Consider the following 13,786-nt stretch of genomic DNA (forward strand, 5'->3'; position numbering starts at 1 on the left):
CATGCACAGGAGCAGGCTCCAAGGCTGCAATGCCAGCCACCCTTTCTTGGAAGTAAGCCTCATCCACTATAATGGGATCTACTTACTTCTGAGTAGACACGCACACTGTAATGGGGCTTACTTCTGAGTAGACACGCAGAGAAGCAGGCTCCGAGGCTGCAATGCCAGCCACACTTTCCTGGGAGTAAGCCTCGTCCACTGTAATGGGGCTTACTTCTGAGTAGACATGCACAGGAGCGGTCTCCAAAGCTGCAATCCTAGCAATGCTTTCCTGGAAGCAAGCCCCATTGACTATAATGGGACTAACTCTTGAATAGACTTGCATAGGATTGGGCTCTTAAACTAGGAGCAACCTTTCCCCTTTGACTAGGGCTGCAATCCTACCCTCACTTTCCTGGGAGTAAGCCCCACTTACTACAATGGACTTCTGAGTAGACATGCATAGGATTGGGCTCTCAGGCTGCAATCCTAGCCACACTTTCCTGGGAGCAAGCCCCATTGACTCTAATGGGACTTCCTTCTGAGTAGACATGCATAGGCTTGGGCTCTCAGGCTGCAATCCCAGCCACGCTTTCCTGGGAGCAAGCCCCATTGACTCTAATGGGACTTACTTCAGGACCAGCACCACATGCAGGACTGGCGCCCCAAAGCCCGCAGCAGCTTTGCTGTGCCTGCCGGACAAGCCCGCCTTACCCCAGACAGGGGAGGCAGGAAGCGCTCCCATTGGGCTGCTGGGCAGAGGGGCGGGTGATGTGAGAAACGTCCCCTCACAGAGCCTCTCAGCCTTCCTCCTCCCCTGGTGGCCTGGCTAGATGGGGCGCCTTGGGAGCACGCCGGGGTCTTTGGCATCAGCCCCCCCCCATCTCCCTCTTCCCTCTGCTGTCTGCTCATTTCCTCCGCTTGGCCTTGCCCCTTCCTCCTCTGCCCCAGCTGAAACAGGAGGAGGCTGGCTTTGTGGCTGTGCCCCAGGGCTGCAAGCCTAGAGGCTCACACCTGGCAGCTGGGTCGTGCCCACAGAGATGGCTCTGCGTGCCCTGTCTGGCACACATGCAGTAGGTTAGCCACCACTGCCATAGGGTCATCACAGGCTATGAACTGCCCAGGAAGAAGACTACAGCATGATGCTAAAGACCACAGAGCAGAGGCAATCAAAACTCTGGGTGGGCTCTTTGCATGACATTTTTGCTGCTAGAAGGGCCCATTCACCTATCCTGAACCTCTTACCACTGTTTTCAGGGTTGCTCCATGGTGTCCAACTTGGAAGTATCTGGCGATGACATCATTGTGTCACATGCCATCGTCACTTCCATGTTCCGAGTGCTGTGTCTGCAGTACGGAGGACTTCGCAATGGAGGTAAGTTTGGGAAGTGCTGCTTTAGCCTCTGTTCCACCTGAAACTTCATTGCCACACCTCTACCGGTGCTTATAATTGCCTTTTATACATTGTACCACAACAGGACCTCATATAATATTGAGGGTGTGTTAATGCTGAAAAATATTGCTCTATTTTGTTCACCCCCAACTTTCTCTTTAACAGTATGAGAGTGAAAAATTTTCATAACAAGGCAAGCTAATAGTCTATTTAGTAGTACCCAAACTGTGCGTCCGGGACTCACCAGTGGGTCATGACTCAATTTTTGTTGGGTTGCAAAACTAACAAGGCAGATTAGGCTATGGGCATCAAGGGTTAAACAAGGTGTTACAGAGGAGGAGCACTGCTGGCTGCTCAATCAATAGCCATATCCCTTGGCATTCTTAAATCGGGCAGCAGCCTCTGTAACCTCTTAGAGAACCACTGTTGCAGCATTTATCTCTGGAGTTCTAGAGAATATGCTTCTGATGCTAAACCAAGACTCTAGAGCAGGGGTCTCCAAACGTTTTGACCAGAGTGCCACATCAAATACCTGGCACGGTGTTGAGGACCGGAAAAAAAAATTTAAATATAAAATTTATATAAATTAGAGATGGAACTTAGATGGGTGAATAAATGAATGGGCTCATTCATTCAAGCTCTCTGGCCCTTAGAACACCCTCCAGACACAACTAGAGCATAGTTCCTGTCACGTTTGGCCAAGTGGGAAAGAGGCTTTCAGGGGACAAGAGGCTGGCCCGGGCCAGATAGAGGCTGGCCGCTGGCCACATCTGGCCCCCGGGCCAGGGTCTGGAGACCCACACTGTAGAGGGAAACTACATCTTAGTCCATCTGAAGTCTTCTATTTGACTTCTTTCACTCCTGCATGACACTGCCTCCTGCCTCCTACATGACTGCTATCTCTAGCTGTAACTTTCAGGATGTCTAATCCTCCTTCATAGCCTTTTGATGTAATTTTAAAAATAGAAGTTTCACATTTACAACCATTACAAACTTTTCCAAGTTTTGTCAACCTGCAGTTTTGACATCATGTTTGGCTCCCATTGTAAGCTTAGTGTCATCAGTCTGACAACTGCTGCTGCATCATAATCCCCACCTAAGCCACTGATGCCAGGTTTCTTCATGAATCTTGAACAGCACAGTGCAGCTTCTGCAACATGAGTGGCTCCAAACCTGGGCCCTCCCAGGGGCCTGAAGCCAAAACAGCTTCTGTGAGGATCCAAACTGACCTTAAAGGGTAAGCTTCTTGAGCACAGTCTTCTTCCACCATTTACATTCCAGTGAAAGTAAAGAGAAAGAGTTTTGATTGCCTCTCTTCAACTGATGGTCGCAAATATGAACATAAGTATGCATAGAAACCTATTTTGCAGATGGAAAGCACTTTGTACATGATTGACATAAAGAATGTTGACTAAGCTTTAGACGTATAAGAATCAGAAGCTGTAGGGAAAGAATTTGAGGGTGGGAATTTTTCCCTTCATATTTATTGTTCTTTTTTTCTCCTATTTTTAAACAATCAAAAAATTATTGTGTTCCCAGGCTGACTAATTGCCATTTGCCAAGATTTTCACACAAACATGGGATGGTTCCAAAGCACTATGTGATGCCCTGGAAACAAGATATGAAATACCGAACAATGGCTATAAAGGTAGGGAAACCAAGAATATATTTCCTAGTTTATGCAAAGTAATAGAACATACTCCCATTACTATAAGTTCCTCATTGTTATGAGTGCCCCTCTTTGGGTGCATGATCTTGGGGTATCCTGGGGAATATCAAATCGCTCCAGAGACAGAAGTAGAGGTGAGGGGTTGGCAACAGCTGGCACAACCCAATGATATCACACATTTCACTTGTGTAATTGTAATTGTAAGATTGACTTGCTATTTAGGCTCCCATAGGATGAGAGGTCAGGAAGAAAAAGGTGCAGCCAAAAACAGGTGGCCTGGGGAAGAAAGTGTCTGGGAAGAGGAGTGACCCTCCCATTCTGAATTATCTGGGAGTCGGGTAGAGTGCCACACTCATTTATATATGCTGTATAATGCAGTCATATTCTCCACTGTTGTAACTCTTTCCTCTGATCATTGCGCTATACTTGTTGTTGCTATTTATTGTTAGCAGTGCAGTAATTTCGGCCGTAATTTTACACAGATGCTAATCGCTTGAACTTTCCTTCTTAGCATGCGGAACTTGTTGGAATATATTCTGGTGCCACTGAAGACACTCTGTTCTGGGAGAACAGTGAGAGGCATTGCCATGGAGAGGATCGAAATAAAATCCAGCAGAAAGCACCACCGCAAATGCAAATGCTAAATGCGGACATCCCCATTTATTCTCATCTGTCCAGATACCACAAGTCCATGGTGGCTTATGGGGTCAGGATCAAGCTTTGAATGGGTTTCCTCCAGGTGAAATGGCATCAGCAATGAATTAAAAAGTGCTGCAAGAACACAATATGTGTTGATACCTTTTCTATTTAGATTAAACTTTTCTAAAGTCTATGAGATGCTCTATCTGAAATTTAATATTGGATCTGTTTGGTTTAATCATGCTTGATCCAACTCAGATGTTCTGGGCTAGTGCTTTGATTTATTAAGGAACAAGACCAAGAATTTGTCTTGGATGGAAAACTCAGTAGTACAGGTAGCTCCTGATTTACCAGTGGCAACATTCTCGGTTCATTGGCGCATATTGAAAACACATAAATTGAAACTTTTCCCATAGAAACCAATGTAAATAGGTATAAGTATCAGGAAAAGACATTGAGCACTCATGTTGATTGGCAATTACAGAGAGAGGTTACTGGGAGTGGGACAGCAAGGCTGCTCATTTTGACAGCAGATGATTCATTGTGAAGGGAAGCCATTGACCACTCACACTGATTACTGGTGTCTTCTGCTTGCCTTACTGGTGTCTTCTGCTTGCATGGGGGAGGGTTGAGGAGAGAGGCTACTGGGAGTGGCTACTGATGTTGAAGGCTGAGAAAGCAATGAAAAGATCTTTTCTCTGTAATGAAACTGAGAAAGTAGTAAGTGGCACCTCTGTGGATGTGTTTTCTTTGTTTCTTATTGATCTTCTGGCTTTTGAGGAGACCCTTTCCACAGGAAGCTGCTAGCGCAGTGGTTCCCTAACTTTCTAGCACCAGGACCCACTTTTTAAAATTACACTCTATCAGCACTCACCTATCTTTACAAGACTAAAAAATGTTTCACCTTATCAGCTGCTCAAGCTTCTGTTTTAATCATTTTTATTGTGGTGTGGGGACCTTCTGGAGCGTTTGAGCACCACGTTCATCAGATCAGGACCTTTCTGGTGGCCTTGCATTCTCCATCGACAGGCCTTAAATAGGTGGAGAGGCATGTTTGCCTACTTACTCAGTGAGTAAACACACAATTTCACTTTCCATTGGTCTCTACATTTTCCTTGTCATCTTGGAGGGGGAACCATTCTCAAGTGTTTTGGGGGCCTGTGTTGATCGGAAATATTCATATTCCATCTTTTCCCTCCCATTGGGGAATGACCAAGGAAGCTTACAGTATTTTTCTACTTGGTGGTAGTAGTAGATAAAATATGTACTATTATAGTATGCTATATGCTTCTCTCTTATAACTTCAGAACTTGTTTAAAAAAATATTTTCTGCAATGTGTTTATTGGACCGAAATCTGTTGATGGTCACAAACAGACTCCTGCCCATTCTTTCAGAATCCTCTTTGCCCCTGGGGTTTAATATAAATCCTAGGATGGAGTACTAGTAGGGTAGTAGCCTGGTTTAAGGAATAGTTTAATTACAAACTGTGTACACTATTTCCTTGCTCCCCCAAAGCTTTCAATTCACTATCAAGAATGTCTGGCTGCTTTTGGTAGGTGCCAAGTCATTACTGTGAAGATTTGCATGGTCAGAAAGGAACCCTTGATTCAAGTTTTGCAAGAGGACATACGAACGTAAGCAGAGCTTGCTGGATCAGCCAAAGGCCCATCTAATCTAGCTTCCTGTATCACAAAGTGGTCCCACCAGATGCCTCAGGGAGCAAACAAGACAACAAGAGATCTGCACAGTGGCATTCCTGGGGGTCTCAGCACCTGGGGCAAGCCCCCATTTTCTGCCCCCACATCCCTGTTTCTGCCCCCACATCCCTGTTTCCGCCCCACCCCACCCCTGACCTGGAAGTAATTGCAGTGACATAATTGTCACCGCAATTACTTCCACGCAGCTGCCTCCTCCCTTTTAAAAACGGGGGAATGGAGGAGAAAGCCAAGGCCCCAACGGAGACTTATGCGCCAATTGTAAGCAGGACAGAGGTCTCAATTGAAGTGGTTTGGGACCGCTGAAAGCAGCTCCAGACCACTGCAATGCAGACTGCCACACTGCTATAAGTGGCGCGGAAGGCTCCGTTGGGGCCTTGGAAGCAGCACGTGTCTCCTTCAAAATCAGAGGGGGCACGTGCCGCTTCCCCTCCACCTCTGAGGGATGCCCTCAGAGGCAGAGGAGGGGTGCCCAGGAGCACTATGGAGCGATAGCAAGAAGCCGCACCTCCAGCAGCACCTCAGCACCAAACTGGAACACCCCCTTCCCCTCCTCCTTTATAGGAGGAGAAAAGACGAGCACCCTAGAGCGTCAGTGCAACAGAAATCATGACTCCCGTCACACTGTGCCTCCAGGGCGACCTCCCCTCTCCTCTGGAGGAGAAGAGGCGGGCAACCTAGAGCATAGCGTGAGAGGAATCATGACTCCTGCCATGGTGCATCTCCAGGGCACCCTCCCCCCTCCTCCAGAGGAGAAGAGATGGGCACCTTAAAGCGTCAGCACAATGGGAATTGACTCCCGTCGTGCTGTGTTTCCAAGGTGCCCTCCCCCCTCCTCCGGAGGATAGGAGACACGCGCCCTAGAGCATCAGCACACCAGGAGTCACGACTCTTGTTATGCTGCCTCTCTAGGGCGCCCCTTTCCTCCTATAATGGAGGAAGGGAGAGGGGGTGGCCCAGTTCGGCACTGAGGTGCTGGAGAGGCAGCTTCTCGCTGCTTCTCCACAGCGCTCCTGGGTGCTCCTCCTCCAGCAGGGGGGCGAGGTGAGGAGGCGCACCCAGAGGTTTGGCCCCCAGGGCTTTTGCCCCGTTTGCTCCTTCCAGGTACGCCAGTTCTGCATCCTGATGCCCTCCCTTGCATAGGTTTCAAAGAGGTTTCAAATTCCCACACTGGAGCAAAATATGGAATTCAGTTCTGGTTCCTCCGCCTCAGCTGTGCTTAAGTCTTGCTTCCAGATAATTGTTCCTTCTGTTACAAGCTTCTAGCTGTTGGCAATTCTTTAATTTCTCAGCTCTTTTTTCATTGAAGCACTCAGGATTAATTTGCCCTTGAAAAGGTCCTGGTTGTTTCCATTCACGAATTTCTGGAACCTTCACAAAGTCCTTCATTAAGGCTAGCCTAACCCTTCAAAGGCAGATTGAGCTTTCTTTACGCTCAAGCTGTCATTTTAAATGAGTTATTGATCTTTCTGTAGTGCCTCATATGATGGTATTCTCAGCTTGGGATTTTTTTCTCAAGAGAAGTCAGAGTCAATTTCATATTTTTAATCTGGTGCAGCAGAAAAGTTGAGCCTTTTGGCATAACCTTTGTAAGTCTGAATTCAGTAGGTTGCCTGGAGTATATTTTGTGATGCATCCTTCCAACTGATGGAGTTTCCATTTACAGGAGAACAGTTTATGTTCAAATCAACATTTTAGTCTCTTTCCTTTGTGAGGTGGCATTCTAAAATGGCTGTGTCCTTGCCTCAGCCAGATTTATGATGCAGTCAAACTCCAGCTTTCAGCAAAGCTGAGCAGAACAAATGAGCCAATGTGATGGAGCTACATTTTATCTTGATCTATCCACAGGAATGAGAACATGCTGTAGTAAAACAATTCTGGCTTCTGCTCACATGAAATAATTGACTTTCACACTGATTTATTTTATTAAAAACTTTTATTTTTTGTTTATGCATTCCCAGAAGAGAATGCTCAGGATAAGGACCAATCTCTAATTCAAATACTCTGCTTCAGTCCAATTGGAACAATACCACAGATAGCACCAAATAGTGCAAGAGTCATAAAACCCACATCTGTGTGTGTAAGAATTCTCATAATCTCACCACATACACTTCTTCTTAGGCAAGCCATTCCCTTTCAGCCTTGGCTCCTGTCATGATGGAGTTCCCCTTTGCTCTATTTCTCCACACATTACCCTTAAGGAAAGTCTTGGCATAAGGTTCAGTCTGAGACTCTGAAAGCAGCACCATTGCAACAAGACTGCCTGACCAAAAAGACGGGCTGTTTGGTGTTTTCTTTTTCCCCTCTGATTTTCCCAATAGACTTTAGCCAGAGGATTCGCATGTGCCAGACAACTGGGCATCAAAGTCCACCTGACCTGGTTAGAGGGCAGGAAGGAATGCCTATGTGGTCATAAACCATCCAGCTAGATAGACCAGTGACATCACTGAACCTTTGTTTCTGATGGTCAAGTCCAAAGGTGTGTGTGTTCTGGCTTGCCTCTCTCAGACAATGGACCTGTGTATGGTCAACTGTGCTGATCAGAAAGATATAATGGACTCCTGTTTTTATCCAAGTTGATAATGGAGTAAATTCAGTTAGGAAATGGGTTTAGATGCATTCAGAAATTATTTTGCTTCTAAGTTTGCCTGTAATACCTGTGTGTAATTTTGCTAGATCCACACCTAGGCATTTCCAGTGCCCAAGCCATTTTCCTGCTTGTTTGTGGTTTACTTGTATTACCCAACCAGTCCTCTTCTATATTTTTAATAAATTTTTACATTTTAACTGTTTATTTGCCAACATGGTTGGTTAACTCAGTCGGAGACTTGCGCCAGTCCACCTGGGCACTTGGCTACATGATATTGGATAGGGTTTGGGGCAATTCTCCATGTTATCTGGGAGGGAGGATTTGATGGGAAAGAAGGCCTACCATAAGGTAACCTGATGTGGCTTGGGGAGAGATGAGAGGGCCATAGATTCAATGTGCCCTTCACTCCAAATCTCCCAGTACCTCCCTCCAGCTCACCACAGATGTGAGCCACATTTATCTGCTTTGCAACCCCCACCCCTTGTCCCTTCCTTGTATGGGCCAAGTGCATGAGGAAGAACAAGGGGCGTGAACAGGCTCACCACTACCCACACTGAAAAAAATAACCATGAGGGCAGCAGTGGGCCATTTTGCTATCTCATCTCCTTGCCTCCTTCCTGGCATGGTCCATTTTAAACTGAAAGGAAAAACCAAGGGGAAGCAGCCACTTACCCAATTCCTTTAAGTAAAAAGTCAATTCAAAGGAATTTAAATAAAAGAGAATGAGCCTTGCACGCTGGAAGTTCCTAGCACTTCCTGCTTTATCAAGAGGATTGCATGGGAAGGAACTGGGGCAAAAAAGCTGGTTCCTTTTTGTCTTGGTTGGGAATGGGAGTCAGCTTCAGACAGCGGCCTTAGCAATTATGCTAATTATGCAATTCCAATGGATTTTTTTTTCCTAGAGTGCCAGAAAAGATGGCCGAAACATACCATGTCCATACTTAGGGACGATTCAGTTATCCACAAATTTTTTCCCAGAATGAAGAAACTGACCTGGAGGTGCACAGTTATCAGCAAAGGTGGGCAGACAAAATTACACAAATTTCACAGTGATTACCTTTACAGTGTTTGTAATTTATTGCAGGAAAATGGAGAGAAAATGGCATTTCCCTTCTCCTTCCACTGAGTGTCACTGTAACACAAACATCTTAGCTGCCCAGCTGTTCCTTTTTAAAAACAGTCTTCAGTGAACAGATCAGGTTTTTTTGTTTTTAAGGAATGATTTCATTCCAAAGTTCTTACGGAATTCCTGATTCTGAGAGTTTGTTCCTCAATGACACATAGGGAATGGCTTCCACCTGAAGGATGCCTGACCTCAGTACCTTTGCAGGTGGGATTATTATGGTCACTATCACCTATGACACCAAAATTATGTTTGGCACCAAAAGCATGGTTCACACTGTTTGTGTGAATGCTAATAACACTGAGTAGAAAGTGGAAGACAGTAATTTAAAACATTCTAACCATCATAAGTATTGCAGCCATGGAAAATGCAAAAGCTCATCTAAGTTTAATGTGTAAAAACAGGACACATGTTTAATAGAAAGACTGTAATCCCATTTATATAGTTCCTTTAGCAGACAATACCTACTGAAGAAGGAAAATCACAGGAAAATAAGAATTGATAGCGGACTATATTTTTAGCTGTGTGCTGAAGGTTAAGATGAGTTCAGTGCAAATCTTGTCATGTTTGGACAAGAGATAGTGCTTCTATCAGCAGAAGACTTTCAGCAGAGTGACTGATATTGTTCTTGGAAGGACTGTATTTCTGCAGGATAGGTGAATTCGAAGTCACCTGCTTTTATGTGCATTTGAATAGTAATGTTTCAGTGCCTGCGAATGCTAACAAAACATAGCTTAGGGGCTAAACATATTGTTCTTTTATCTTTTGATTCATCCGATGAGTAAGGTGCAGAATCCCTTGTGAAATGGAAAGCAGATGCAATCTTAATGCATTTCTGCAGAATCATAGAAGATTCCTATTAAGGCACACGATCATCATTCAGCAAGAACTGTGTACTTTCCAGTGGAAATTAAATGTTTCCTTTTCCATTTGTGTTCAGTTTCATGGAATGAATGAAAATACTTGGGTGGATACATTCAAGCATTCCAGAGCTTCTTTCACTGGTGTTAGGCAAAGTCTGAGGAATGAAAACATATGAGAGAACAGGTGAACGGGCCCATCTTGTGGATGACAATAAATAATACTGTCTGCTTCATACCATTAGCGTACATGCACCAAACATGATTCTATTCGGTGATACGTATTTTGTTACTCTTCATAGTCAACTTGTTTTTGTTGGCTTTTGCACAATTGACATTATGCATTAAACTTGAAAATTAACAAAGGCTGGAGTTTATTGTAAAAAGAGAGGCCATCTCTGGTTTGCAAATTCCTTAGTTTCCTGTTAGAGGTAGTTTAAATTTCCCCTGATTGTATGCATTTGTTTTTAGTCCTTTTTTTTTAATGCTTTCCTGTTAGATGCTCAGCCTATAAGCCTTTAGAAAAACTGGTTGTCTTTAAGTTTGTGTGGATAAGGTGCAGTACAATTACAATAATCTTCCTAGGTTTTACCTTTCTCCTGCTCAAACATTTGATTGCAGTACTTCAGAACTGTATGAAGTACAATGACAAAAACAAGTGTTTGATGGGAATTGCACAATTCCTGATCTAATGACTGTGCTGGCTTTTTTGGTGGTGGTGGTTTTCCTTGTTCTTTTCACAGAGAAAATATTTATGTAATAGCACTAGTTCTCAATCAAGAAGAAAGAAGGGGGGAAGAAAAGAACTGACAGAAGGAAATGACAAATTGTGCTCTTAGTGGAGGAATTAACAGGAAGAAGAATCAGGTTTTCTCTTTTAGCAATTCTAAAGAAATAAGCTTAAAAGGTAAAAATCACAACTCAGAGTGCAATCCAAACAATGCTCTGAGCCCGTGCAGGTCCCTTGTGCCGGCTCCAAAGTGTTGCAGACGTGCTATAAGATACATTGGCACCAACTCAGAAGTTGCCTGGGTTGGTACAGAGGCCCGTACCAGCCTGGGAGGACCGGATCTGGACCCTGAGCCAGCCGGACAGGGTAAGTTTGTGCTGAGTGGTGCAGGAGGTGGGAGGGGGTAGTGGGAGGGCATTCCAGGGGTGGGGAAAGGGCGTTTTTGGGTAGGGAGGGTGGATTGGGAGGTGGATCAGTCCCAGGAGGTGCACAGGGTCAGCCCTGGCATTACAAGCTGCATCCTAAGCTCTGTTCCTGGCCCATCCCCAGCAATTGCTGGGATTTGCACCAACTAAATAGCTGGTGCAGATCAGAGTAGCCCCATAGGGCAGGCTGGGGTTCAACACGGGGTAAAGAGAAAAATATCCCCTTAACCCAAAGTGACCTCCAGCCTGCATCTAACCTGTGCTGGATACAGTGCAGACTACTGTGGGCTGCCTGTTCCAGCACAGGTTAGGACGGGGCTGTCCCTTGCTTTTCTCAGCAATTGTGACATCACCGTGTGATCAGGAGCCTATTGACTCCTGAGACTATAAGGACCAGCAAGCTAAATTGTGACATCTTGGGCCATATTGCAACAACACCAATGGCACTGGTTCAGGTAGTGTCCATGGCAAAAGTGGCAGATTAATGTCACTATTGCCATGGACACTATTGCACCAGTGCCATTTATATTGCCTATCATAGCCTGATTTGGTGTTCCATACTTCTTAGTACATCACCAAAATTTTGAATTCTGGAGGCTACAGTTGCCATACACCAACAGTGACTATAACAAAGTGGAATGAAGAACCATCCTTGGACTCAAAGCACTGCCACTGCACGGAAACATTGCTAAAGTAATAAACATTGCACTATGACTAAATCTAGCATGACTCCCAGAAAAAATCTAGAGGGCATGCTGTGGTCATGGACTGGGTACACTGGAAGCAGGGCTTAGTCCCTATACAATCAAATTATCTCCTGAACTGGAGGAGCTATTGACGTGATGTTTGCTGCACCCGCTATAATGGACAGAGCCAGTATTACTCCAATTCCACTAAGGTGACTGCGGAGCCAATAGGGGCCTGACTGGTTCTGCATAAGCGGTGTTTGGGTCTAGATTCTCCAGTCTGAGCAATTTCCCTTGTCTATAGCAGCAATCCAGATCGAGTTGCCTCACCTCCTCTGGTACTTGATCCTAGCCTGATCTTAACTATTCTTTGTGCCTTCTGATCACTGTCTACTCGGTCCGATCCCAGACTGGTCCTGATACCCATTCTGCAGCTAGCCTTTCTGCTTGTCATTTATCTCAGCAATTTTCAACCTTTTTCATCTCATGGCATACTGACAAGGCACTAAAATTGTCAAGGCACACCATCACTTTTTTGAGAATTGATAAGGCACACCGCACTGACAGCAGGGTTTCACGTCCCCCAATGGCCCTACTAACAAATGATGCTCCCCAAAACTCCTACAGCACACCAGTAGACCATCCATGGCACAACCAGTGTGCCATGGCACAGTGGTTGAAAAAGGCTGGTCTACCTGATCTAGCACTTGAACATCACTGCCTGTCTTGACTCCAACTACCTATTTGCCTGCTCTGCAAATCCCCCTTGCTGCAGCCTGGCTTGAAACCAGGCCAAGATCTGACATTCTCTACATGCATACAGTATAAAAATAAGCACTTATTTCACTTACCTCAAACATGGCAAAAAGATTCTGAAGTCAGGAATTTGCAAAAGGAGTGGCCCACTTTGATGGGGAAAAATCCCTGGAAGATGACTAATCAGCAAAAGAAATGTTCTATTAGTTGCATGTACTGTACCAGGAAACTGAATCCTTTAAGTTAAGCATTCCCTTTGTCCTAAACTTAAACAAGCTCATACATCTCTTCTTTTGACAAAGAAACATGAGAACACAACAAAACTTCCATTCTACACCCAAGCAGATGTAGGCTTGCAAAACAAACTCAGCAGAAAGTCCATTGTAGTTGCAAATGCTTGTGCCTACTTGTTCAGGTCATGCATAGGAACCCCGTTTGTTCTGCAAGGTCCTGTATCAAATAAAAATAAAAAAAAATACCAAGACATTTTCTCAATTCCATGAAAGTACATACCAGGAGGGGATCTCCTTCTTAATGAGATGCCCACATTACATCTTCTTATCTGCTTAACCATGAAGAAGTAAGTTTTTCAGATTCCAAACATTCTTTTGGCACCAGCGAAAATAAGGCACCAGGCCAAGAATAAGAACCTTTAACAACTCAATGAAAGTAAAAATAAAAGTGTTATATGGGAAAAAGAGACAGACTTGAAGCTGTATTTCAGTATTAGATCTAGTAACAGGAATATTCAGGAGAAACATATATGGGCCAGAGTGCTATGAAGACAGTTTAGCAATAATTAAGATAAGCACATGGAGAGAGACTCTATGTTGGTGTTGTTGGTATGGATTATTAATGGCTCCTTCAGACTGAGTCAGGGGCAAAGCACTTTTCACTTGCAGAAAATCTATGCAACGGACAATTGCAGTTGGAATGGACATATGACGGCAATAGCTGATGCCAAATATGGTCTGAAAAAAATCCAAGGACAGATCCTCTCCTGCCACCAGTTAACTGTACAGACTCACAAATCGCCTTGAGTGCATCCTAATGCAAAGAGCATGACGCTCACTGATTTCTTTTATACTTTGATCCATTCTTTCCCAGCAAGGCAACCATTTCACTGGTAGTAGAGAGTGTGTCTATTATTTATTTATAGATATAATTTTTATCCTGACTTCCACTTTAAAAAAAACAAACCTGAAAATGCTGAAAGTAGC

At 44.6% G+C, this 13,786-nt stretch overlaps 1 protein-coding gene across 1 annotated transcript; it reads left to right on the forward strand.

Moving 5' to 3' along the window:
* The first annotated feature begins 2,529 nt into the window (after positions 1-2,529).
* Positions 2,530-3,765, forward strand: SPMIP10 (sperm microtubule inner protein 10). The gene is made up of 3 exons (XM_066613338.1): positions 2,530-2,609; positions 2,912-3,020; positions 3,553-3,765. The coding sequence occupies exons 1-3, from the start codon at positions 2,530-2,532 to the stop codon at positions 3,763-3,765; spliced, it is 402 nt and encodes a 133-aa protein (XP_066469435.1).
* Positions 3,766-13,786: the final 10,021 nt, after the last annotated feature.

Source organism: Tiliqua scincoides, chromosome 2 (genome assembly GCF_035046505.1).
Source record: "Tiliqua scincoides isolate rTilSci1 chromosome 2, rTilSci1.hap2, whole genome shotgun sequence".
Lineage (NCBI taxonomy): Eukaryota > Metazoa > Chordata > Lepidosauria > Squamata > Scincidae > Tiliqua > Tiliqua scincoides.

Coding starts and splice junctions, on each gene's coding strand:
- SPMIP10 (XM_066613338.1), top strand. CDS start 2,530: ATGAGTGGCTCCAAACCTGGGCCCTCCCAGGGGCCTGAAGCCAAAACA. Junction 2,610..2,911: donor ATCCAAACTGACCTTAAAGG/GTAAGCTTCTTG, acceptor TTGTGTTCCCAG/GCTGACTAATTGCCATTTGC. Junction 3,021..3,552: donor ACCGAACAATGGCTATAAAG/GTAGGGAAACCA, acceptor TTTCCTTCTTAG/CATGCGGAACTTGTTGGAAT.